Source organism: Saccostrea echinata, unplaced genomic scaffold (assembly GCF_033153115.1).
Source record: "Saccostrea echinata isolate AGI-Se365-2 ecotype Australia unplaced genomic scaffold, CSIRO_AGI_Sech_v1 ptg000004l, whole genome shotgun sequence".
In the NCBI taxonomy this organism is placed as follows: Eukaryota; Metazoa; Mollusca; class Bivalvia; order Ostreida; family Ostreidae; genus Saccostrea; species Saccostrea echinata.
In genome coordinates this window covers 551,383-578,752 of record NW_026889753.1, presented here as the reverse complement: position 1 = coordinate 578,752, position 27,370 = coordinate 551,383, and the positions used below count along the sequence as shown (strand labels likewise).

Here is a 27,370-nt window from a genome sequence, read left to right as displayed (position 1 = left end):
ACTTGTAGTCGAGAAATGACAAATGCACATTATAATTGCTTGTATACAATAATTTTTTCCCCTATGATAGTTGTGTAATGGTATAATGTTAACATTTGCCTTTGTAGACTTCCACACCAGTTCTGTCATCCATTCAGTTTGATTTCCTGCCTGTGTGTTTTAGAGGATATCAGCTTGTTGGAGAGCTCTGTGGTAAGATCATATAGATAGTTCATAGTGTTGGTGTGTTTTAAAAAGTGTAAGGGGTCAGTCAAGGCATTGAATCTTGTCTAGTGAAACCTACGGGATCAGCATGGAGGGTATCTTACTTTATTGCCCTCTGGGATCAGCTTTGGGCACTCCTTGGATCAGCATGGTGTGTAAGTGTGTTTGTTCCTATAGGGATCAGAAAAAGTAGCGCATCTTGTTTGAGTGAATCCTCCTGGGATCAACGTGTAGTACATACATTCTTATATGTGTATTTTATGCATAACTGGGATCAGCCCAGAGTATTAGTCTGGTGCCTGCTAGAATCAGCCCAGGTGGTGTTAAGTAATAGCTAGTATACTTCTGGGATCAGCTCAGGATTTTGTTGGCTGCTGGGATCAACCCCAGGCATTTTGGGCTCCCAGAATGTTGATGTGTCTTTGCTGTTAGGGATCATTAGCCCAGAGGTTTATCTTGTGTTGTTGTCTGCAGGGATAAGTCCCCAGGTATTATGCACTCCTGGAATAAGCCTTGAGTGTTGGTGTGTTCATGTCTTTAGGAATCAGCCCTAGGCATTGCATCTTGATCAAGTGAATCCTCCTAGGATCAGCCCTGAATTTGTTTTGCTTTGTCACCTGCTGGGATCAGCCCCAGGCATGGTTCATGCTTGTGTTCTCCAGGAATCAGTCCTAAGTGACAATTTTTGGTAGTTGTTTGTTATGTTTTTGGAATGAAAGGGTAGAGAAAGTAATGAGTAGTCCCCCAGCACATCAAAAAAAACCCAACATATTCTGTAAAAATTTAAATAAAAGGAAAGGACACCATGTTCAAATTTCTTTGAATACTATGGAGGATGAGTTGTATAGTATTTCTTTACAAATAAAGTTTAATTTTCAACCTTTAGGCTTTTACCTAGCTCCATAGTCCTTGTTAATTTTATTCTACTGTTTTTTCCCCAGTCCAGTGCAGTGTTGGGACTTTCTATAACTCCTCCTCTAGACTGTGTCAGCCCTGTCCTGTTGGGCAGTACCAAGATCAGGAGGGGCAGTTTTCCTGTAAATTTTGTCCCTCCTCCAGCCAGGAAACCACCACCACCTACCAACCTGGGGCTCAGGGGATTCTCAGTTGTAAAGGTGAGTTAGCCTAATAGCAAGATTTTCTGAAGTGTATGATCAAGTGAATAGCAATTTTTTTTTTCATTTTTCATGTGACAACTTCATACAATTTATTTAATACATGTTCTTTTTTTTTCTCTGAAGATTCCTGTGCTAGTGGTGCTTTTTACAATCTGAGCACAGGTTCCTGTCAGCAGTGCCCCCTGGGATACTACCAGGAGAATTCTGGGTATTTTCATTGCTTCCCATGTAATGTTGACAAGACTACAGCATATGCTGGTTCCAAACAACAGTCCTCCTGTGTTGGTATGTAAAGAAAAAGAGCACTGAAATTTATGTATTAGAAAAGTTCATATTTAAACATTTCCTTCTATAATTGGGCATATTTGAATACTTTTTGATACAATTATAATGTTTAAGCTGTTCTGGAACATTTTTTACACTGTTTATGATTTGAATTTATGGGTCCAAAAGATTTGACCATCATGCATATATAGAAAAGTTTCTATCTCTACTGATCAGAGACCAGAAGGGCTTGTGCATTAGTAAGGTGTCTGTACTCTGTCCGTCCTTCTGTCTGTCTGTCAGTCTGTAAACAATTTTTCGAAACATTACTCCTGTGACGGTACAATTTGTTGTTTTGTACATATTGTCGTCGGCGACAATATGTACCTACCCTCACTGCACATATTGTCGTCCATCTGTACATATTGTCACCGACTGAAAAGTTACATATGTACATATTGTCGCTGGCGACATTATGTGCCTCACCCTCACTGTACATATTGTCGCCCCACAGATATTGTTGTTTAAAGGTGTTTTTTGGTAGTTTTGTGAATGTAATTGGTGTGAGAATCACACTGACGTGTCTTGTATGCTATTTCTTGCAGCGTGATTGTGACGGTACATTTTGTCGTCCTGTTCATATTGTCGCCGGCGACAATGTGTACCTTCCCTCACTGCGCATATTGTCGTCCATCAGTGTTATTGTATATGTTAAGTTAATTATTTAATTATGAAATTTTACCTGTGGACTAAGTATAAACAAGTTAAACAAACAGAATTTACCAAAGCACAAAAAAAAAATCAAACCACCAAGCAAGGGGGGGGGGGGGCTACATCTGTCTGGGTCTTTGGTGTTTGAGAAGATTTTTAAAGATTTTCTGTATATATTCCTATGTAAAACTTTGATCACCCATTGTGGCCCCACATTACCCCTGGGGTCATGACTTGAACAAAATTGATTTTGTTTTTGTGTGTTTGTTTTTGGTAAAAATGTGTTGAAATTGACCCAGTAGTTCTTGAAAAGAAGCTGAAATTATGAATAGTTTACAGACAGACGGACGGTCAGACAAAATGTGATCAGTAAAGCTCACTTGAACTTCCAGTTCAGGTGATCTAAAAATGTTATTTTTTGCGTTATTCTTATATTATTATTAACAATAAATTATATTTATAATATTATATCGGCACATGATTGTATATAAGAATAATTTCCAAATAATCATTACTACTGAACCAAAAAAAAAAAATACCTGTATTCAATCTCCAAGTATATATTACAAGAAAAAAAGAAAAGCTGATTTATCAGATATCTCAAGAATTACGGTATCTTGATATGTCATAGTGATGTACATCAATCCTGGACACAATTTTCTGACCAAAAAGTTTTCTCCCTACAGTATTGCGAGTAATGCTGTCTGTCTCCCTCCGTGCGTGTGTATGTTTGTCAATTTCCCTTTCTTTTCTCAAGTAAATACTCGTCAAAACAATATATCGACGACAATATATACCGACCTTTACTGTACATATTGTCGCCGACGACAATATGTGCTGGTGCTTGACTGTACATTTTGTCGTCCATTATGCAGGAGAAAAATAAGGCTCGTCTTGGTACATATTGTCGCCGGCGACAATATGCACCGATGGACGACAGTATGTGCAGTGAGGGTAGGTACATATTGTCGCCGACGACAATATATGTACAAAACGACAATATGTACCGTCACAACTCCTCCTACAGTTTTGGCCCAATATCAGTAAAACTTGATATGCAAGTAGACTATACCTAGATACATAATTCTACGTACAGGTGACTCGATGGCTCAAACTCCAGTATCTCAAAGTTCTTGATCTCTCAAAGTAAAACCCCAGTTCCATTTTTTTCTGTATAACTAAGCAAATTTATTCCTCATCTGGAAGCTTCCAGTCTCCCAGAGTTCTCTATTTTGAGAGCCAAGACCTGGATCCCATTACACAGATTTCATTGTGTCCTGTCGATTTCTCAAAGTGTTGATTATGCATACAAATCAGTAAAGTTTGTGATTAATTTAACTTAACGGTGAATGCGTGGGGCTTGTTAATTTGGTGTTTACATAAGTAACATTATACCTGTGTGTCATCCAAGGATTGATAATTGATTTCTCATATATTACAATTCTTTATATCCCAGTATGGCAACCATTGCAAAATATTTCTGTCGCAAGAACTGAATTATATTACTGAGTATTCTGGTGCTGCATGGGCCCAGTCAGGTCAATATAGGGGAGATCAGGCCACACTCTTCAGAATTTCATTTTGCGCAAAATACCATCTTGGCATGGTAATGAATTCAGAACAAATCTATACTTATAATTTAATAAATTTTGCAAATAAACTCCGAAACCGGTGCACCAGAGTTCTTACTTACTCCTCTAACAATACACTAGATACAAGATGATGTCCGTAAACTATATTTAGATTTCACTAACATAGTAAGTATCATACATTAAATTAAAAGTCTACTTTTATTTTCTATAAACAGCCATGAAATAGCAAAAACGTGAGTACGGTGGTGTTTCCGGTTGGCGGATCTAAGTTACTGACAATTTTTAATGAAACTGACAACAAGCAATCGTTTATTTATTTCATAAAACGTCATCACTGAATTATTCAATCAAAACTTGATTTAAATGATATAAAAGAAATAAGTTGTGATAACCAATTAAAATGGGAAATTGGCAAATTATTTTCGTCATTCACCGATCTTAATATTGACGGAAGCTTCTAGAACATCATATAGCATCGAGCCTGATGTTAAAAAAACGAAGTGCTTATAGCTGCATAACATAAAAAAAAAGCTTTTGTGTGATTGGTCATTGAAATAATGGTAAATCATTGATAACACTATAAGTTTTGAATAAATTTATATATCGAAAGACTATTACACATATATACATGTATATATATAGTAGGTTTTCCTAATAAAATTGTCGGTAAAATGTATATATTCCTTACCGAGAGCATCGTGGCAACGAACCCGAAGTACAATTTGTACTTCGTAATAAACTTGCTTACATGTAAAGAGAAAATTAATGACTAAAGTATTGTTCAAAAACAAAGATTTAAAATTTTGAGCTTTAATCAATACATTTCATTTTTTTTCTGAAAAAAGTCTTTTGTATCAAATACTTGGTCTATTCCTAGGGCGTTAAAAGCTTATTTTACACAGGTACTTGAGTCTTGGTTTATAAATATGTATGTACCTTATTGATCTGTAAAAAAAAAAAGGAAATTACCTTATTTACATATCAGTAAGGTATAAACCAAGACCCAAGTCCCTGTGCATTTTGACCCCCCTCCCCCAAATCAATTTATCAGTAAAATGTGCATATTCACTGCATTTATCCTTGACGGAAATGAAATAAGAGCATCTGAAGTACAATATCCATAACATTGTATAACAGGTTTCACAATAAACGTCAATTAATGACATTGTTAATTTTCAAGTTTTTACAAAGGGGGGTGGGGTGGAGACGTACATCTACAATGTACTTTATGCGGGATTTTGAACAAAATATTCCTTCCTGCTATAAGCCTGTAGGCTGTCAGTAGAAACTACAAAATATTTTCTGTCGGTAGTAGTATAAATTCAATTCCCCGCGCTTGCGTTGGATTTCATCTAGTAAATATTAAAACTAAGGATTTTTTTTTTATTTATTCAAGATAAAATTTTTAATGTTGAAATCGAGTGAATTACCAGTAAAATACAAATGAATATATGCCAATACAATCCCAAAATCTTCCAGTAAACGTAACGATAGAACCATAAAGATTGGACCTGGAAATTCCAGATTTCATTTACATTTTAAGATTTCGAACCCCTACATCTCTCAAATGTTTTTAAGGTCCCTTGAACTTCAAGACTTGTTAAGTCACTGTATCAGTTTTTGGCTTTGACAAATGGACTATTGTCATGGCTACTAAGAATAGAAATTTCTGAGAAATTAATTCTTTTCAAATGCCACGCCTCCTACAGTTTTGGTCCATTTTCAGTAAGACTGGTACACAAATAGGCTATACTAAATTACATCTTTGTTATACATAAGCACAAACTAGAGTTTCAGTCTTGTCAGAGATTTCTTGTTCTGATGTGCTTTGCTCCTCACAAATCCTCCACATTTCATGCTAAACATGTTTATACCATGTGATTATATACAGTACAGCTCACGAGTTTCTTCCACCCCACCGTGGAAAACACACGGTGGAAAATACCCCGTGTTACACCGTGTACACGGAGTTCCACCGTGTGCGTATATTGCGATTACACCAAAGACGCACCGTGTCACACCGTGGACATTACCGTTTCATCAGGTGACCCTCCGTGTTCCACCGTGCAAGAAAATTACGGAAGAAAATGGTTTGTTTATAAAAATGATTTTAGAATTGAAATTATAGGTATGTTGGTTTAATTGCCAGAAAGAAATAGTAAATGAAAAATTATTTAATTCAAACAGCTCACTATCATACATGTAAGGTCGTAACATAACAGCGGCGTTCAGTGTAGACTTTGGTTCACCGTTGACGGTATACATGTATATATCAATTGAATAAATTTATTTTGATTTCTGTTGAATTCATATTTCATATTCAATTGAAAACAAAAACAACTACATGTCGATTGTGCAAATTAATATATTTCTGACGTATGCTATAAGTGCGCAGGTACAAATCCAAGTACAGGTACATTGTCTTTGAACTTAATAATTATTCAATGTGAAACATAGATACGGATAATTAGGGCTTTTCGCTTTCAGGCGAAAAGCCCTATTGTTTTCGTCTTTTTTATTATTATTATTAGGGCTTTTCGCTTTCAGGCGAAAAGCCCTATTGTTTTCGTCTTTTTTATTATTATTATTATTATTATTATTATTATTATTATACTGAACACTTTTTTCGTTCAGCATTTGAGGAGTACCTTTGAAAATAGGATTTTTCTCTTATAACCACTAAATAGCAAATGTAAATATCTCGCGTATGTAAGGTACTGAACTTCCGGTTTAGTCACTTCCGGTTTCTACTAAAGAAAAACTAAAATACCTAAAGAAGCTAAAATCTTTCTCATTTTCAATGTCTAGACTCTGAAATTCAAGATATAAATTCTAGACACGAATACCTACAAAAAAGTTAGCGACGGTGATTTTCGACCACTTATACTTTCTGAGATATAAGACTCTAAACATTGAAGAAGGGGGGATGAAATTTTTAAAAGTCACAATTAAGGTTTGAAAATTATTTTGAGCATTGAAATACGTTAAGACTAATAAGTTGAACAGATACTGTAAGTTACATATCGATCCGAGCCGAACTTCCGGTTTTAGGGGTCTTTGAAAATTGTCTATGGGAGCTTCTATGTTAAATTGAAATCAGTCGTGGCACGTTTTCTCTTAAAATAATCAAGATATTCTTGTGAGATTTTAATTGTAGAATGATTTTGATACGATTCCGGCCTCATTAGGTCATTAAAAGAAAATTCGGGAAAATAAGGGAATTCTAGGGGCCAACATTGAAAACATACTTTTTCCTGTAACTTTTTATTTCTCAATGAATTTTTAAACCGTTTTCTATTCTGGGTTGAGATCAATGAAGTTAATCTAAAAATTATGGTCCGTGGGGTCACTTTTTGACCCCTTATAGGAGTTACAGAAAACTGAAATAATGTAATTTTATTTATTTCAAAAATAATAGAGTAAGAGTTATCTCCCTTTGAACATCAGCTAACAGGCTTACATACTCTTCAGGTTTCAAGTTTGGTATGCATATGACAAGTACTTCCGGTTTTATGAATCTCTGTATTTGTCTATGGGAGTTCTCATGTTAAATGGAAAATTGCACATTTCACGATATCTCTTAAAGTAATCAAGATATTCTTGTGAAAATTTAGTGTTAGAATGCCTGTGATATTGTTTCAACCCCATTAGGGTGTGAAAGTAAATTTCTGGAAAATAAGGGATTTCTAGGGGCCAAAGTTGAAAACTGACCTTTGCCCATAACTATTTTAATTCTTAATGAATTTTTGAACAGTTTTCTATTCTGGGTTTAGCTTAAAGAGCACAATCTAAAAATTATGGTCCGTGGGTCACTTTTTGACCCCTTATAGGGGTTACAGAGGACTGAAAGAATGAAATTTTTATTGATTTCAAATATGATAAAGTAAGAGTTATCTCCCTTTACACATCTGTTGGTGGGCTTACATACTCTTCAGTTTTCAAGTTTGGTATGCATCTGATAAGTACTTCCGGTTTTATGAATCTCTGAATTTGTCTAAGGGAGTTCCCATGTTAAATGGATAAATGCACATGTCACGATATCTCCTAAACTAAATAAGATATTCCTCTGAAAATGGAGTGATATAATGACGTTGATATTGTTTCAACCCCATTAGGGTCTGAAAATGAAATTCCATAACATAAGGGATTTCAAGGGGCTAACATTGAAAACAGTTTTTCCCATGTAACTTTTTCATTTCTCAATGAATTTTTTAACAGTTTTCGGTTCTGAGTTCAGCATAAAGGGTACAATTTAAAAATTGTGGTCCGATGGGTCACTTTTAGAACCCTTATAGGTGTTTTATAGACCTGAAATATAGTAACTTTTAGTAATTTCAGAAATAACAATGTAAGAGTTATCCCCCTTTGCAGAGCTCTTTGAGAATTACATACTCGTTAGGATTTAATTTTTATAAGCTTCTTAAAACTCGATCCGGTCTGATCATTATTTTTTGATTTTCAATTTCTTAGAGTTATCGCTCCTTAAGGGCCTTGAGATTTAAAGCGTCGAAAAGCCCTCCGTTTTTGTTGAACGACAAAAAAGGTCTAGTTATTATTATTAGGGCTTTTCGACTTTTGGCGAAAAGCCCTATTGTTTTCGTCTTTTTTATTATTATTATGCTGAACACTTTTTCGTCACGGATTTAAGGAGAGCCTTTACATATATACATTTTATTTTAAAACTATCTTATAGAACATGCAAATGTCTCCCGTATGTAAGGTTCTGGACTTCCGGATACATCACTTCCGGTATCTACGACAGGAAATCTTAAATTTCTAAAGAAGCTAAATTCTTTCTCATTTTAATAGGAAATGTTCCCAAATTATAGAAATAGATTCTCGAAACCAATACCTACAAAAAAGTCAACGACAGTGGTTTTTGACCACAGATACTTTTTTGAGATATATGACTTCAAACATTGAAAAAGGGGGGATGAAATTTTTAAAAGTCACAATTAACGGGAGAAAATTATTCTGACCATTGATGTATAATAAGACTGATGATTAGAAGATACACTGTAAATTTCATGATAATCCGAGTGGAAATTCCGGTTTTACGTGTCTTTGAAAATTGTCTATGGGAGTTTCTATGTTAAACTGAAATCAGTCGTGGCACGTTTTCTCTTAAAATAATCAAGATATTCTTGTGAGATTTTGAGTATAAAATGACTTTGATACGGTTCCGACCTCATTACTTCATGAAAAAGAAATTTGGGAAAATAAGGGATTTCTAGGGGTCAACATTAAAAACAGACTTTTTCCTGTAACTTTTTTATTTCTCAATGAATTTTTAAACAGTTTTCTATTCTGGGTTCAGATCAAAGAGAACAATTTAAAAATTATGGTCCGTGGGGTCACTTTTTGACCCCTTATAGGAGTTACAGAAGACTGAAATAATGTAATTTTTATTTATTTCAAAAATAATGGAGTAAGAGTTATCTCCCTTTGAACATCACTTAAAAGGCTTACATACTCTTTGGGTTTAAAGTTTGGTATGCATATGACAAGTACTTCCGGTTTTATGAATCTCTAAATTTGTCTATGGGAGTCCTCATGTTAAATGGAAAATTGCATATTTCACGATATCTCTTAAAGTAATCAAGATATTCTTGTGGAAATTGACTGATACAATGACTGTGATATTGTTTCAACCCCATTAGGGTTTGAAAATATATTTCTTGAAAATAAGGGATTTCTAGGGACCAAAGTTGAAAACTGACCTTTGCCCATAACTTTTTTAATTCTTAATGAATTTTTGAACAGTTTTCTATTCTGGGTTAAGCTTAAAGAGTACAATCTAAAAATTATGGTCCGTGGGGTCACTTTTTGAACCCTTATAGGAGTTACAGAGGACTGAAATAATGTAATTTTTATTTATTTCAAATATGATGAAGTAAGAGTTATCTCCCTTTGCAAATCTGTTGGCGGGCTTGCATACTCTTTAGGTTTCAAGTTTGGTATGCATATGACAAGTACTTCTGGTTTTATGAATTTCTGAATTTGTCTATGGGAGTTCCCATGTTAAATGGAAAAATGCACATGTCACGATATCTCCTAAACTAAATAAGATATTCTTGTGAAAATTTAGTGATGTAATGACTTTGATAATATTTCAACCCAATAAGGGTCTGAAAATGATATTCTGAAAAATAAGGGATTTCAAGGGGCTAATATTGTAAACTGATTTCCCAATGTAACTTTCTAATTTCTAAATGAATTTTTGAACAGTTTTCGATTTCCAGTTCAGCATAAAGGGTACAGTTTAAAAATTATGGTCCGTGGGGTCACTTTTTGACCCCTTATAGGAGTTACAGAAGACTGAAATAATGTAATTTTTATTTATTTCAAAAATAATGGAGTAAGAGTTATCTCCCATTGAATATCAATTAACAGGCTTATATACTCTTTAGGTTTCAAATTTGGTATACATATGACAAGTACTTCCGGTTTTATGAATCTCTAAATTTGTCTTTGGGAGTTCTCATGTTAAATGGAAAATTGCACATTTCACGATATCTCTTAAAGTAATCAAGATATTCTTGAGATAATTAAGTGATATAATGACTGTGATATTGTTTCAATCCCATTAGGGTTTGAAAATGAATTTCCGGAAAATGAGGGATTTCTAGGGACCAAAATTGAAAACTGACCTTTGCCCATAACTTTTTTAATTCTTGATGAATTTTTGAACAGTTTTCTATTCTGAGTTTAGCTTGAAGAGTGCAATCTAAAAATTATGGTCCGTGGGGTCACTTTTTGACCACTTATAGGAGTTACAGAAGACTGAAATAATGTAATTTTTATTAATTTCAAAGATGATGAAGTAAGAGTTATCTCCCTTTGCACATCTGTTGAAAGGCTTACAAACTCTTTAAGTTTCAATTTGTAGTGCATATGACAAGTACTTCCGGTTTTATGAATCTCAGTATTTGTCTATGGGAGTTCCCATGTTAAATGGAAAATTGCACATGTCACGATATCTCCATCACTAAATAAGATATTCTTGTGAAAATTGAGTGATATAATGACTTTGATAATGCTTTCAACCCAATAAGGGTCTGAAAATGAAATTCTGAAAAATAAGGGATTTCAAGGGGCTAATATTTAAAACCGATTTTCCCATGTAACTTTTTTATTTCTAAATGAATTTTTTAACAGTTTTCGATTCCGAGTTCAGCATAAAGGGTACAGTTTAAAAATTATGGTCCGTGGGGTCACTTTTTGACCCCTTATAGGTGTTTTAGACACCTGAAAAATAGTGACTTTTAGTAATTTTCAAAATGACATTGTAAGAGTTACCCCCCTTTGCAGAGCTCTAGTAAGAATTACATGTTCTTTAGGTTTCTATTTTTATAAGCTCCTGAAGACTTGATCCGGTTTGATTATTTTTTTATGTTTTTCATTTTGTTAGAGTTATCCCTCTTTAAGATCCTTGTGATTTTAAGCGTCGAAAAGCCCTCCGTTTTTGTTGAACGACAAAAAAGGTCTAGTTATTATTATTATACTGAACACTTTTTTCGTTCAGCATTTGAGGAGTACCTTTAGAAATAGGATTTTTTCCTTATAACCACTAAATAGGAAATGTAAATATCTCGCGTATGTAAGGTATTGAGCTTCCGGTCTCTTCACTTCCGGTTTCTACTAAAGAAAAACTAAAATACCTAAAGAAGCTAAAATCTTTCTCATTCTGAATGTATAGACTCTCAAATTCAAGATATAAATTCTAGAGACCAATACCTACAAGAAAGTCAGCGACGGTGATTTTCGACCACTGATACTTTCTTAGATATAAGACTTCAAACATTCAAAGAGGGGGGATGAAATTTTTAAAAGTCACAATTAAGGTTTGAAAATCATTTTGAGCATTGAAATACGTTGAGACTAAGAAGTTGAACATATACTGTAAGTTTCATATCGATCCGAGCCGAACTTCCGGTTTCAGTGGTCTTTGAAAATTGTGTATGGGAGTTTCTATGTTAAATTGAAATTAGTCGTGGCATATTTTCTCTTAAAATAATCAAGATATTTTTGTGAGATTTTAAGTGTAGGATGACCTTGATACGGTACCGACCTCATTAGGTCATGAAAAGAAAATTCTGGAAAATAAGGGATTTCTAGGGGCCAATATTGAAAACATATTTTTTCCTGTAACTTTTTATTTCTCAATGAATTTTCAAACAGTTTTCTATTCTGGGTTCAAATCAAAGAGAACAATCTAAAAAATATGGTCCGTGGGGTCACTTTTTGACCCCTTATAGGAGTTACAGAAGACTGAAATAATGTAATTTTTATTCATTACAAAAGTAATGGAGTAAGAGTTACCTCCCTTTCAACATCAGTTAACAGGCTTGCATACTCTTTAAGTTTCAAGTTTGGTATGCATATGACAAGTACTTCCGGTTTTATGAATCTCTAAATTTGTCTATGGGAGTTCTCATGTTAAAATTGAAAATTGCACATTTCACGATATCTCTTAAAGTAATGAAGATATTCTTGTGGAAATTTAGTGATACAATGATTGTGATATTCTTTCAAACCCATTAGGGTTTGAAAATGAAATTCTGGAAAATAAGGGATTTCTAAGGGGTCAAAGTTGAAAACTGACCTTTGCCCATAACTTTTTTAATTCTTAATGAATTTTAAAACAGTTTTCTATTCTGGGTTTAGCTTAAAGAGTACAATCTAAAAATTATGGTCCGTGGGGTCACTTTTTGACCCCTTATAGGAGTTACAGAAGACTGAAATAATGAAATTTTTATCTATTTCAAATATGATGAAGTAAGAGTTATCTCTCCTTGCACATCTGTTGGAGGGCTTACATACTCTTTAGGTTTCAAGTTTGGCATGCATATGACAAGTACTTCCGGTTTTATGAATCTCTGAATCTGTCTATGGGAGTTCCCATGTTAAATGGAAAATGAACATGTCACGATATCTCCTAAACTAAATAAGATATTCTAGTGAAAATCGAGTAATATAATGACTTTGATAATGTTTCGACGCAATAAGGGTCTGAGAATGAAATTCTGAAAAATAAGGGATTTCAAGGGGCTAACTTTGAAAACAGTTTTTCCAATGTAACTTTCATTTCTCAATGAATTTTTAAACAGTTTTCGATTCTGAGTTCAGCATAAAGGGTTCAGTTTAAAAATTATGGTCCGTGGGGTCACTTTTTGACCCCTTATAGGTGTTTTAGACACCTGAAATATAGTAACTTTTAGTAATGTTCAAAATAACATTGTAAGAGTTATCCCCCTTTGCAGAGCTCTAGTAAGAATTACATATTCTTTAGGTTTCCATTTTTATAAGCTCCTGAAGACTTTATCCGGTTTGATTATTTTTTTTATGTTTTTCAATTTGTTAGAGTTATCGCTCTTTAAGGTCCATATGATTTTAAGCGCCGAAAAGCCCTCCGTTTTTGTTGAACGACAAAAAAGGTCTAGTTTTAGTTGTTATTTTCTCTGTGAAATAATATGGTATTAAAGGTATTGACAAATAATACCTATGATATCAGATAATTAATTTAGCATCATCTGATCACTACATCATAAATAATAATAGTGAAAAAAAAATGTTGAGTCAGTATATTATGATATTCATATGGTATATGAATAAAGTCTTAATTTGCAGAAATAAAATAAAAAGTGTAGACCACTTATCAATGAAGATACTAAGTTGCTACAAAGTACATGTACATGCAAGGAAAAAAAAGCAAAACACGTAGCATTCTCTAAAAAATCGTATACGCAGTTTGGTAGTTGTACAATCGGCAAATTCACATGAAAATCAAGCAGTTGTATGCATCCATTGATTAAACTTGACATTAAGAGACATTAATGTAAAAAAAAAAAAACAATGTTTGAACGTTTATTTCTGTCGAATATGTAAAGTGTCAGTATTTCTACCTGGGTATTTTTTTTTTATTACTACTTAATCTTCTACGATCAGTACGAAAAGTAAAAAAAAAAATCGCTTGAACTGCCAATGCAGCATTCTAAAAATTCTTTTACAAATTATATACTATTCACTTTTTTCGTAATAATTAAGAATTATTTTGAATTCCATATTTTATAATGTTAAGAGAGAGAGAGAGAGATTTTACTTTCAGGTTCATCCTTCGATTCTGTTTGTTTTTTTTTTTCTCATATACATATAATGTATCTCTCTTATTTTTTTTTTTTTAAGAAATCATAGTTCACCTCCAGTTTATATTAATCGAAACGAAATAGAATCGGTGCAATTTAGGTACAAGTTCAACGCATCACACACGGAATCCACGTGCTCTACCTGTCAATCAAATACCGGATATCGATGAATTGCAGAAACTTCTCGTGTATGTATGGAGTCGCTCCTTGGCTAATATATTTCACACCTGTTCAGAAGAAAAATATATTGGGACATTCAGTAGCTGTGGCCCTTGGGACATTATTCACATGTTGAAACTCTAGACGAGTGTATACTATACACCTCAACTGGCTTCGGAACTCACACGTTTCGGGAAGTTAATTGAACTTGAAAAATAAACAACTACTAGTATTTATTTAATTGTTTATAGAATTTTTAGTACAGCAGCATATTTTTAAAAAACAAGTTACAGTTACAAACGAATATTATTCAACTGTATCTAGGTTATATAAAGTCGCTATATACAGTAACATAACTTACTGGTGAAATGAAGAAAAAAGAAATCATAACTCTCCATATCGTAAAATTGTCTCTCTTTCGTTGATTTTATTTATCATTAAAATGCTATTTTTGAAAAGGATTAGAATAAATCCTTAAAAAGGACAGGTAATACAATAAATAGGCATATGTAAATATTGTTCTTTTTTTAACATGTCCGTGTAGAAATTATCCATAAAACTCATTATGGAAAGGGGGGGGGGGGGGGCTGTTATTACATGTAGGGAGAGCACATATACAGTATGCTTGCTTTTATTTAATGGTTTGAAAAATCTCCGCTTGGTACTAGTAAAATATAAAATCTTCAATCTAGTTTTTCATATCTCCTATGCATATGCTTAGTTAGGCAGTGAACCTATTAACAATTATAGACTTTTTTTCATACACGTTACGGAAGAAAACTGTTTGGCTTTTTACATCATTGTTTAACATAGATTGCAGAAATATCATTTTCATTGAATAGTATCATTGGAAATTTTTTCCATTATCGACGTCATTGACAATATTGTTGAGCATAATTATAACGTTTTACATCTTATCGTTTACATATTGTGATTATTCTTGGCGACAAGTTTTGTGAAAAATGTTGTGCCCATAATGCTTCGATCTGTACACAAAATGCAAGTTAAATATTAAGGTTTATATTTTAAACATAATTCTGAACAATTACAAACAGACACAGATGAAAAAGTGGGGCATCTTCAATACCTGAATATCAACATTTCATATTTTCTGATAGGCTGGGCAGAGATTTACTCATTACACAGAGACTACATGTACATCGGGTCTCATCTCAATATGGGTTCCATTACGGAACGGAAATTTAAGTCAATCTTTTCATAGCTATTTTTTTCATCCGATTCAAATTAAATTAAACAATATATTTTCTGTGTCGTATTATTTACATATACACCAGTTTCTACAGTAATTTATAATTAAAAAAAAGTACGTCGGATAAGATAATCAATTGACAATTCCACATGGATTTCCTGAGCATAGTACAAATGCAGAATATTCCTTTCCTATTTTTTTTAAATTTAGATTTAGCTTTTGTTTTACAAATAAAATAATCTTTAAGAAGATATCTTCCAAATAACACAAGATTGCTGACTGCATGGTAAAATTCCGTCTTTGTTAAATTCATTGACACGTCAGTACAAAATGGAAAGTAGGAAAATGCACGCTGCGGATGATATGCATTTCAATGATTTTTATTCTAAAATCTTCAATGAATTATTTTAAAGTAATTTCAAACCACTTAACGTTGATTAACCAGCACGGAGTTCCACGGAGCAAACGCACCGTGTACACACCGTGTCGCACCGTGTGCCAGCTTAGCGCTGAAAACGAAACATCAAAGACACCGACATTTTTCAAAGTCCACGCAAAAGCGTGGACCAAGGGTCCACCGTGGCCGGTGTTTTCCGGAAGATACTCGTGAGCTGTACTGTACTAACTGATCTCTATTCACACCCCATGCACTGCTCATTGACAAAAAAAAGGAGTGTTGTAGAATAAAAGTAGAGAATGTTCAACAAACAGGGATCAAGCAATGATTATTCTATAAAGCTTGGTGCCTATATTTACAGTGAAGTCACCAGCTTACATTATACTGATCGACAGCTTCAAGATAGATGATGCTTCTGCTATCTATAGAATTACCATGCTATTTTATTTTGAATTATTATTGTATCATATTTTGCAAAAAAATATCAAATTTTCATCTTTGCTTGTCAAGCATTTCTTAAACATTTCCCTAATCACGATTATTGTCTTTGGCCTAGAGTACTATCAAAATATGAAATTTTTGGTTAGGAGTGATCAGACTAATCAGCAACTGTATTACAAAGCTATAGTCATTATCAATTTCTGTGAGATGCTTTTTTTACCTTATTGTTCCAAGGAATAAACATAGGTAATCAAAGATTACGAAGCTCACCTTGACGAATGTTATCTATAAGTAAGGCAAATTTCACGTAATTTTTTTTTCTAGTTAGGGTACATCCCAAGATCAATATCCATGCAAGTTTGGTTTAAGTAGGACTTATAGTTACTTGGAAATAGACCTGCTCCAAAAACTTTTAAGCTGTTTAGTACTCAAGAAAATTGTGGTGAGTTCCAACATCCAAAGCAAGTCTGGAAGTTTTCATCCTTAGAGGCACCATCTATGCAAGATTAATCATAAAAGGCCACAATATTATAAAGCTTCTCCAAATAAATTGCCCTGGTCACTCATCTGGAAAATGTAGGTCAGATTCAGAATCCAAAGCAAGTCTGGAAGTGTCCATCCCTATATACATCATCCATGCTAATTTGGTTAAATATAGCAAAAATTCACTCATATGGAAAATCTAGGTCAGATCCAGCATCCGAAGCAGATTGGTCAGTGTACATCCCTAGATGCATCATCCATGAAAGTTTGGTCCAGGTAGGGCATATAGTTACTAGGGAACGGGACTGCTTCAAAATCTATACCTGATCTTACATGTGGAAAATCTAGCTCAGATCCAGCATCCGAAGCAAGTGTGGTAATGTCCATCCCCGGATGCATCATCCATGCAAGTTTGGTCAAGGTAGGGCTTATAATTACCTGGGAATGGACCTGCTCCAAAAATTTTAACCTGGTGGAAAATCTAGGTCAAATCCAGCATCTGAAGAAAGTGTGGTAGTTTCCATCCCTAGATGCATCATACATGCAAGTTTGGTCCAGGTAGGTCTTACAGTTACTTGGGAATGGACCAGTTCCAAAAACTTTAAAATGGTCATTCAATTGGAAAATCTAGGTCAGATCCAGCATCCGAAGCTAGTGTGGTAGTGTCCATCCCTAGATGCATTATCCATGCAAGTTTGGTCCAGGTAGGGCTTATAGTTACTTGGGAATGGGACTTGCTTCTAAAACTTTAATCGGGACGCTGACGCTAAAGCCGACACCGGGGGTATAGCATAAGCTTATCTTGACTTTGTCGAGGTGAGCTAAAAAGCTTTTATAAACAAGCATTCTGAGAGTATTGCATTAGCAATACTAGTCCCCTACCGGCAAGTGTAATCTGGTTCCCGTTAAAAATTGAAAATGCCATAATTCCGTCAAAAATCAATGAGGCGGAATGAAATGCAAACTTGATCTATAACACATCAAGGTAAAGTCACATACCAAAAATCAGCTCAATATCTGCAAGTGTTTAGAAAAAAAGTGCGGAAAACCCTGAAAAATTGAGAAGGTCGTAATTCCGTCAAAAATCAATGAAGCGGAACGAAATGCAAATTTGATCTGTAACTCATCAAGATACACTCACATACCAAAAATCAGCTCAATATCTGCAAGCGTTTAGAAGAAAAGTGCGGAAAACCAAGTGGGACAGACAGACAGAGGGACAGACAGACAGACAGACAGACGGACAGACAGACAGACGGACGGACAGACTCAGAGGAAACCTATAGTCCCCCCCAGTTTCACCGGTAGGGGACTAATAACTTGAATTCAAAATTATTTGGAATTGGGTGTTTGTGGAAAGCTGCAGATCAAAGTTGGAGTTTTTTATACTCGAGTGACTAGTAAGGCCCTTGGGCATCTTGTTTATACTGACTTTGTTATGGCCTATTATTACTCTATGGTAGTTAAAGCAATATGAGCTGCAACTTTGATGTCAGAAATTTTTGTTGCAAAATTTTAAATAACTATTTCAATGACAGAAAAAAAGAATGTTTATCAACTTCTGCTGTTCATATTTGCGATGGAAGAACTATTTATAAGCTTTGATTGAAGCAAAATTATATTATTGTCGTCCTGTACAATATTGATTTCTTGTATAATACTATATATTGGATTGTACAGAATCCTTTATTCTGAATCAATTTGACACTTTATTTCTGTCTAATTGATCAAAAAGGTTCAAATTACATACAAATTTATCATAAAAACACATTTTAACAGCTAAATAAGGTTATTATGGAATTTTATGGAGCTAGATTTAGATACGTTTGGAGGATAATTTTTTTCCTATGACCTCCTAGTATGACCACTGTCTATTGGTATATGGTTACTGTACTAGCACACTGAGAATTCTCAGACTCATAGATCAAGTACTTAATAGTCTCTATGAAACAAGGTATGCATCATGAAGATTTGTTCTACATGTATAGCTTCAAAATAGAAAAATCAATGAAGTTTCTTAAAAACTTCTTCACAAGAACAGTATAATTAATTTAACAGAAATAATGCTTCAAAAGAAAAGTATTTTATTTTATCAGAAATAATTCAAAATACGTGACATGCATGGGTTCATAAAAGGAGAGAAAATGTTTGACCTTTGATCTCATGCATGACAAAATTAGTTTTTTCTAAAAATTAATTCTGAAATTTTATTTTTTTATAGTCAAAGATATTTATAATATATATGTATACATGGAAATTTTATTGCTAATCATTATAGTATTAATTTCATGTGTAAAAGTACTTAATTAGAAAAGTAACCTATTAAGAGGAATTTTGCTCTCTAATTATTTTCAACAAGATTTTAATTCTGAGCATATACAAGAAGACAAAATTAAAAAACCAGAAAGACCTGTCTGCAGGTATACTGCTTAGTATTTTCAATACATCTCCTGACTGAACAAACAATACAGCTTTAAAATCTAACATCCACACAATGTCCCATAGTGCTGAGAACTCAAGGATCAATATACCCATTACCTTTAATAATTATTATGGAACCAGCCATGGCCTTAGAGTGGTCAATGAAGCATGACCAAGTGACATGTTTAATCATGCTTGATTTGCTTAACAGCAGTGTTTGGTTCTCTGTGTACTATTGTAAACTATCAACAATTGCATAGCAGAGAGGATAAAAAATGTAATACATTAATAGACTTACATATTAATTTCTGGAAATTAACAAGATCTGGGAAATTAAAGTGACATAACTGCATGTTGACAAATATTACATTTTATGGGTGATTTTACTTAAAGGTATGTGCATTAAACACTTTTGTCTTTAGATTTAAAATGCAGTCATTATCAAAATCTCACATTGATTAAGTGTGTCATGCAATATAAATGGTATTTTATTTGTGTCATGTGAATATAAACTTTAATGTACCTAACATTGTCATAATTACCATGGTAATATATATTGATTTTATGTAAGTGTCCCTACATGAAGATTTCTGGATGTAAGTCTCAGAGAGATGACTGACTGTCAGACAGAAAAATGAATTTTTATGATCAGGACATGCAGGATTTTGATACATAGGAATTGATTTAAAAAGCATTAAGCAAACATATGTGTAATTAGAAGTGTGTATAGTGCCTTGTCTGCAGATATTTTGTACATCTCATAATCTCAGTCGAGAGCAGATATTTTGTACATCTCATAATCTCAGTTGAGATTAGTACATCTCGTAGTTGATCTTGTTTAATTATGGAATCCAGAAAATGAAAAGTATAAAGTATCAACACAGAAAGAAATGTTTAAATTAGATTTGAAGATTAAACTTGATTAATATATATATAATTATGAAGAATTGGTTGCAAAGAGCACAATGCATTGTTAATTAAGAGTTAAAAAATGGTCATCTAATGCCATGCAATTATTTAAAAGACAATCCAGCATTCAGAATACAGAATAAATCAGGCATATGTCTATTGTCGTTAGTTCTTTTAGATTCCCAAGTACTCATTTAACTATGACTGTTAGATTGTTTGTTCAAAGTAAAAAATAAACATTAACAAAAAAAAAGGAAGTAAATGGGAATGTTTCCACTTTTTATGAGAAAAAGACATTATGGAACATGTATCTCTTAAAGAATGAATTATCCTTAGACCTTATACATTTTCTATAAATTAAAACAATTCTGATAGACAACATATTAGATTGACTTTAAAAGTGTGAAGTATGTCCATATATTCTCAGTATTTGTTCTTTTTCAGCATACTCTAAAGCCATCACAACAGCTGAAACACCAACAAGTAAGTTAACGTTAACAACACATCAGTGAAACAAGTTGAAGTTGGTACAGATCGAGGCACAGAATTTATAATTCATTTATTTTTTACAAAAAAGGGAAGAGGGGAGGGGCTATCCATGTATATAACAAAAGCTGGAAAGCAAATTAAAAAAAAAGAGAGAAAAGCATTTATTTCTTAAAGAAGATGTTAACAATTAATGCCAAAGAATATTTTCTGACAAACAGGGAACAGATCTAGAATTATGGTTAATTATAAGGATTTCTTTTCACATAAATTGAAATTGATTGAATTTTGAAAGGTTGTCCCCCTTTGAATCTGTTTTTAGTTGATTATAATTGGACTATTGATACCATCTTGATAGCTCAATGGTAAGTGACTAATCAATATTTATTATAAAATTATGAAATTGGATATCCAAATTTTAAAAACGAGACTCTTAATTGTGATTTCAGATGTAGGACAAAGTACAGACATGGAGGAAGAGTTCTCGGCAGCGGTTATCATCGCCATTGTCATCGGCATCATCATCTTCATCGTAGCATTTGTTCTGCTGTTCCTTTTCTTTTGCAGGGAAAAAGGTATGCTATCTGACACTTCATTATGTAAGACCTTTTTTGTTCATTTCATTTAAGTTTTATATTACTTTAAAGTTAAATTTGTTTTTTTCCCTTATGCATTTGTATAATTTTTTTTATTTAAAAAAATGTTAGGGAAAAAAGTTTGTAGATTCAGTGTCATTTTCAGTTTGGTTTATTTTTATAGTGTCATTCTTGAAAGGTAAACCATGTAGTCTAGGAAATAGAAGTATATAAACATTAAACGGAGCATTAATTTCTATAGAATTTTGATTAGTTGGTTTAAAGGATTTTATATAGAGAATACCCCCAGGATATTTGTTTTTTATCACATACAGGGATGGTAATTCCTAATACTGTGATACTGTGAAATCACTTATTTTCGGGGGGGGGGGGGGTATTTTTGCTGTTTTCATGATATGAAGAGACCCACAAATTCATGACCTTCTCGAAAAGTAAAATTTTGAAAATACATAACATCTCATACTTTTCAACCACGAATTCAAATCCCCATGAACCAGCATCATTTTCTCTTACCGTGAAAATTTGACACCGTGAAAATATGTGATTTCACAGTAAGCAAACTCTTTTAAGTTTTGTGAGATAAAATTAAATAAGTTGAAATGATATCATAAAAGCTGTAAATATTATGTGGATCAGATAAGCCTGGATCATACAAATTTTTTTCCTCATGCCCCAATATTTAAGCACTGTACGTGGTCCAATAAATCTGCATATTTCTTTTTTATTCTCCCTCTTATTTTCAGTCTTAGATAAACTTTGGTAAATGAACTTTGATACACATTTTGAATTTTATTATAAGTATTTTTATCTTATCCTTAAGTATCTTCAAATTTTATAGTCTTATGTAATTAATAATTGTTCTTTTAATTTTACATTAAAGAGGACAGACTGCTAAGGCGTAGATAAATAGGTGCAAATCTTCTTTGATATATAAGTTTCACAATTTATTTTGGTGTGTAACTTATAGCAGCATACAAAAAATAAATCTTATGTGCAAACATTGTTAAGACTATAAATCAACATTTGAGTTTTACTGTTGTTTGGTTAGAAAGATGGGAATACAACATTTTAAAGCTGAAATCTGAGAGGAGTTTATGACACTATTTAAAAAAAGAAACAGGATAATTAATATACAAAGTACACAAATGTAACTTTAAAGAGTAATTATTATAAAACAAAACAGGGTGATATGGTTAATTTTCCTTTGTAACAGTATAAATATGTTTTTTATCGACTTTCCTTCTTTAGTGTGTGTCTGTGATATATGAGATAATTATCATGATTATAAAGCCAGGTTGCATGTCCTTGTACCTGCATATTAAATTCCATGTTACTCTTTAAAAGAAAATTTTGTTGATCATTAACATATTTCGAAATTCTTGTTTCTTTAAAGAGTACAGTTACAACAAATATCACTGAAGTTATATAAAGGTACTTTGCAAATATTCTTTGCAAATATACTTCCCTTTCCAGAAGATCTTTTTATACCCCACGCAACAAGTTGCGTGAGGTAAAATGTTTTTGACCTGTCCGTCAGTCAGTCAGTCAGTCCATCAGTCCTGTTTTTTTGTCAGCGCAACTCCTCATAAACCGCTGCACAGAATTTCGTCAAACTTTGCAGATATTTAGGACACAAAGTGTAGATGTGCATATTACCAGGAAATTCTGATTTCTTTATTTTTTCTGGAAATTCCGGCACTTTTCAACTTAGATTTTTGGCCATATCTTGAATATAGAGATGAACAGTTTGTCAGTGCAACTCCTCATAAACAGCTGCACAGAATTTGGTCAAACTTTGCAGATATTTAGTACACAGTGTGTAGATGTGCATATTACCAGGAAATTTTGATTCCGTTATTTTTCTGGGAATTTTGGCACTTTTCATTTTTGATTTTTGGCCATATCTTGAATATAGAGATGAACAGTTTGTTAATGCAACTCCTCTTAAACTGCTGCACAGAATTTGATTAAACTTTGCAGATATTTAGTACACAGTGTGTAGATGTGCATATTACCAGGAAATTTCGATTCCATTATTTTTGCCTTAAGAGTTTTGCCTATTATTGAAGAAACTTTCCAGCTATGTAATAAGGAAATCCACTGGAATCAGCTTTTCTAATGAAATTTTAAGTGAAATTTTTTATGATCTTAAAAGACTCCTATTGATTTTGAGATCAAAATATTAATGATTTAACACACACACGCAAAATCTTGGATAGTTCTCATCCCCCCCCCCCCCCCCCCTCAAATTGGTGCTTTGCCTTAAATAATTTCATAAGTACAATATACAAACAAATTCATATGACTACATCCATCAATTATTTAAATGTGTAAATTGTCATGTGTTGGACATGGCCTTACACTCATTAACAAATCGAAATCACTGAGGAATTTAAAATAACAGTTTGTCAGCATAACTCCTGCACTGAATTTCCTGAAACTTTGTAGGTATTTCAGACATAATATATAGATTTGTATTTTACCAAGAACTTTTGATTCCATTATTTATCTAGAAACTTCAGCCCAAATAAAATTTGTAACATACAAAGATTTGAATGTCCTTATATGCAAGAAGTTTTGATGTGATGTTTTTTGCAAGTAATGCCCCTTTTTGAATTATACTGTGTTTTTAAAATGCACTAGCTGTGCCATTCATTACGTGTTGCATTGTCGAGTTTTGGGAGAGTGTGGGGTATGTGAGCTTGCTCACTTTTTCTTTCATTTTTAAAGAATGAGGATATATATGCATTAGGAATGCAATTAAATTTTACAAATTCTTTGAAATATATGAATAGATCTCAAAAATAATTGTTGAGTTACAATTGAATGAAACTGTTTATGTTTTCTTGATAAGTCTGAGAGATGTGATCATTTCCCTCACTAAGTCGGAGAATAAACAGGTTGTTAAAAATTTGACTTAAAATCCTCTTTAAGTTATTATACTTACATGTAGTTCTTTCCTTAAATATTCTTATGCTTCACAGCTTTTATTAGGATTTTTATAAGTTCTAGGGTTATATAAGGATCAGTCTGATTTTATTTTGAAAACTGGGTTTTTCTAGTTGGTGATTAACCATATTAGCCTTATTGTGACAGAGCATTCTTGGGTATTGTGAGAATGATTATCAGCTTCACTTCTGTTGGGCTGTTCAATAGACATTGACAAAATATTCCAAAATGTATTAACTATGTAAAACTTCTAAGAATCAACATCATTAATTCAAAGAGCAGCTTTGGAAATCTGTTAGTACCTTTAAGTACTTAAATTGTGATAAAAAAAAAAAAAATTCCATTGTCTGTCGTTGTTCTTTTTGTCATAAACTTTTCATAATTTCATCTTTTTTTTCAAGTACAACTAAACCAATTTCAACCAAACTTGGCACAGAGCAACTTTGGGTGAAAGGAATTAAAATTTATTCAAATGAAGAGCCATGCCCTTTTTCAATGGAGATAATTAAGAATTAATTTGTAAAATTTAATGGCATCTTTCAAATATCTTCTCAAGAACCACTGGGCCAGAAAACTTGAAACTTGCATGAAAGCATCATTGCATAGTGTAGATTCAAATTTGTTCAAATCATGTAGGGTGGGCAATATATACTGTCCAGGGAAGAAAATCTGCAGATGAAGAACAGCAAGGTCATAGTATCTCAGTGAGCATTGTGCCCCATGGACTTCTTATTAATGAGCAAATTTCCTTGAACAGAATGCTAACCAAGATTTGCCACAACTTTTATTCGTAATTTTTCGGTTTGAAATCCATTTGCAACTTTTAATTTTGGCATCTGAGGAAATATTCTACTAGCAGATATTTCTTGCATGTGAATAAAAGTTGGTTAACAGTAGTTAGAGAGTGGTACATGTATCCTCATAGGCCTAAAAGGTTTGACAAATTTCACTGTATTTTTAGTGCCTTGTTTTGGACAAAATGATGTAATACCAGAGGGAACTACACCATGGAAATATGTCAACAGATATGGAGAAACTAATCTGAAATTTGTAAATTATCGGCTGCAAGATGTGAGGGAACGAAAGCGACGTAAACGTGTTGATCGTCGACCAATCGTGTCGAGAGAGGGACCATATGGACCAGAAGTGGCGCTAGGATACAATACTGAGGACTCTATTAACTTCAGGGATGCACCAGAAACTTTGTACGTCAAAATCATTCGTTATTTTGTGTGTGAGTGGAGTACATGCATAGGGTGCTTATAAGACTAATTAATTAAATTAGGTGTCTTTAACTGTAATTATTCATTAACTTCTCTTTATATATTTATTTCATCTATATGTAAATGAGTATTTTGAGAATTTCTAAAGCTGAATCTGGTCATATTGTCTATTGCTAATAAAAAATTGAAAATAGGAGGCAAACTCAAGTCTTGTAGAGTACTATGCAGGCATCTTACTCTACTTTAAGGGAGATAACTTTCATAAAACTTGTATGCTAAACATATTGTACAAAAGATGTGTCATCCTAAAATTATCCATAAGGGTTAATGTACGAGTAGCACTCCATTCATTAAAAGAAATGGAGCCGAGGCTCCGAAGGGGCCGAGACCCATTGCTTTTAAGGAATGGAGTGCTAAGAGTATATTAACCTGCGTAAAATACACCTTTTTAAATGCTTGTAATTGTTGATTGTTAATATATAATAAAGAATATTCATAAGATACATGTACACTGTAAATATACATTTTACATATTAGTATTATTTATTTATATAGAGATCGAGAGAAAGTAAGTCAAAAAAAGTGTACTTAAGTTATTTAAATCTGCTGTCAATCAACAGCTTCGATAGCGTAGTAGGATGATTGCCTGACACCGAATGTGAAGGTACTGGGTTCGATTCTCAACAGTGCCACATTTATTTTCTCTATGTGAAAATAAACTTGTTAAAATTTTCTAAGTTCTTTCCTCGGTAGAGGTACGGGAAGGAGAATATGAACGTAACAAATTCTGTTTTCAATGTAATTTGCAACTCTCCATTCCTGAAAAGTAATGGAGCGCTCAAACAAAAGAGTGATGTCACAGGTGGATTTTACCATTAATTAATGAAATTATTTTTATTTTTAGAACACCAAGACATCTACCACCCATCTCACACACAGTGGAGGAAAACTATGAAAAACCAAAAAAGAGAAGGAAAAAGAAGAGGAAGAATGTGTCACCAGACAGAGAACCAAGGGCACTGAAACCACTAAAAGGGTCAGGTTTCAGATCATCAGCGCCACCTAGTGAAAGTGGCTCACATAGAGGAGAAAGGGGAGATAACCATTATTTAGACCCAGTACATTTAGAAACAAAGAATGGACATATTAAAATAGATTCTGACAATGAAGATTACAGATGAGAGTTAATCAATAGTAGATATGCTTAATTTTTTTATTTGTTGGGTAGGTTCCATTCCTCCTAGTTATCTTAAACTGTTCTCTATCAGAGAGGGAAACTGAAATAAAGTGTTGAGGAGGGAGATTTGAAGCAGTGAAAATTTTTGAAAAGGAAGATAATGACGACTTTAAGTTCAGTTGAAAATTCAGTTAAATGAAATTAAAAAGATGATTCAAATTAAAACACTTTACAGGGTACATTTTCAGTGTGAACATTTTTTTTTAAGCAAAATTCTTGGCCTTGGGAGGGTGACTGATATTAAGGTTGAAAAGCTAGGGTACATATGTTTTGTATGCATTAATACTATTGTAACAGTGCATTTTACAAATCCTGGCATGAGGAAAGACAAATTGAGATTTGAAAACGAAGCATATATAATCATAAATCTTTAAGTTACTGATTTTTGCTCAATGCCAAAAAAAGTGTAAGCTTTTGCAGGGGTATGAAGTACATGTGTATTATAATCTTGTTCCTTGAACATTAGAATATGTTTGACATTCCTTAGCATTTTAATATGTTTGACAGTTTATAATAAAAGCACATGGAAAAAAATAGAGGGATGCATGTATGATATATATTTTTTTGTGAATGAATGGTGTGTAATGTACAATATGTAATCAGAAAATTAATATTTTGTAAAATTCTGAAATTCTTTTGAAAGAAACTAAAAAGCTGTAGAAGTTGGAATATGAAACATATGCATAATAAATGAATTAAGAAGTATTTTGTTTCTGTTAGGAAATGACAGGTATCCATATAGCTGCAATAATGTAGCCCTCTCCGATTTTTTTTAATCTGATATTTTCAGGAGAGGTTCCCCCCCCCCCCCCCCCCCCCAAAAAA

The 27,370-nt window shown here is 33.1% G+C and overlaps 1 protein-coding gene across 1 annotated transcript; it reads left to right on the top strand.

Annotated features, from left to right (window-relative positions):
* Positions 1-15: 15 nt before the first annotated feature.
* LOC133179221 (uncharacterized) lies at positions 16-27,354 on the top strand. The gene is made up of 8 exons (XM_061314013.1): positions 16-24; positions 108-192; positions 1,146-1,319; positions 1,446-1,607; positions 20,499-20,537; positions 20,990-21,115; positions 25,047-25,290; positions 26,213-27,354. Exons 1-8 carry the CDS (start codon positions 16-18, stop codon positions 26,487-26,489), a joined length of 1,116 nt encoding a protein of 371 aa, XP_061169997.1. The 3' UTR covers positions 26,490-27,354.
* Positions 27,355-27,370: the final 16 nt, after the last annotated feature.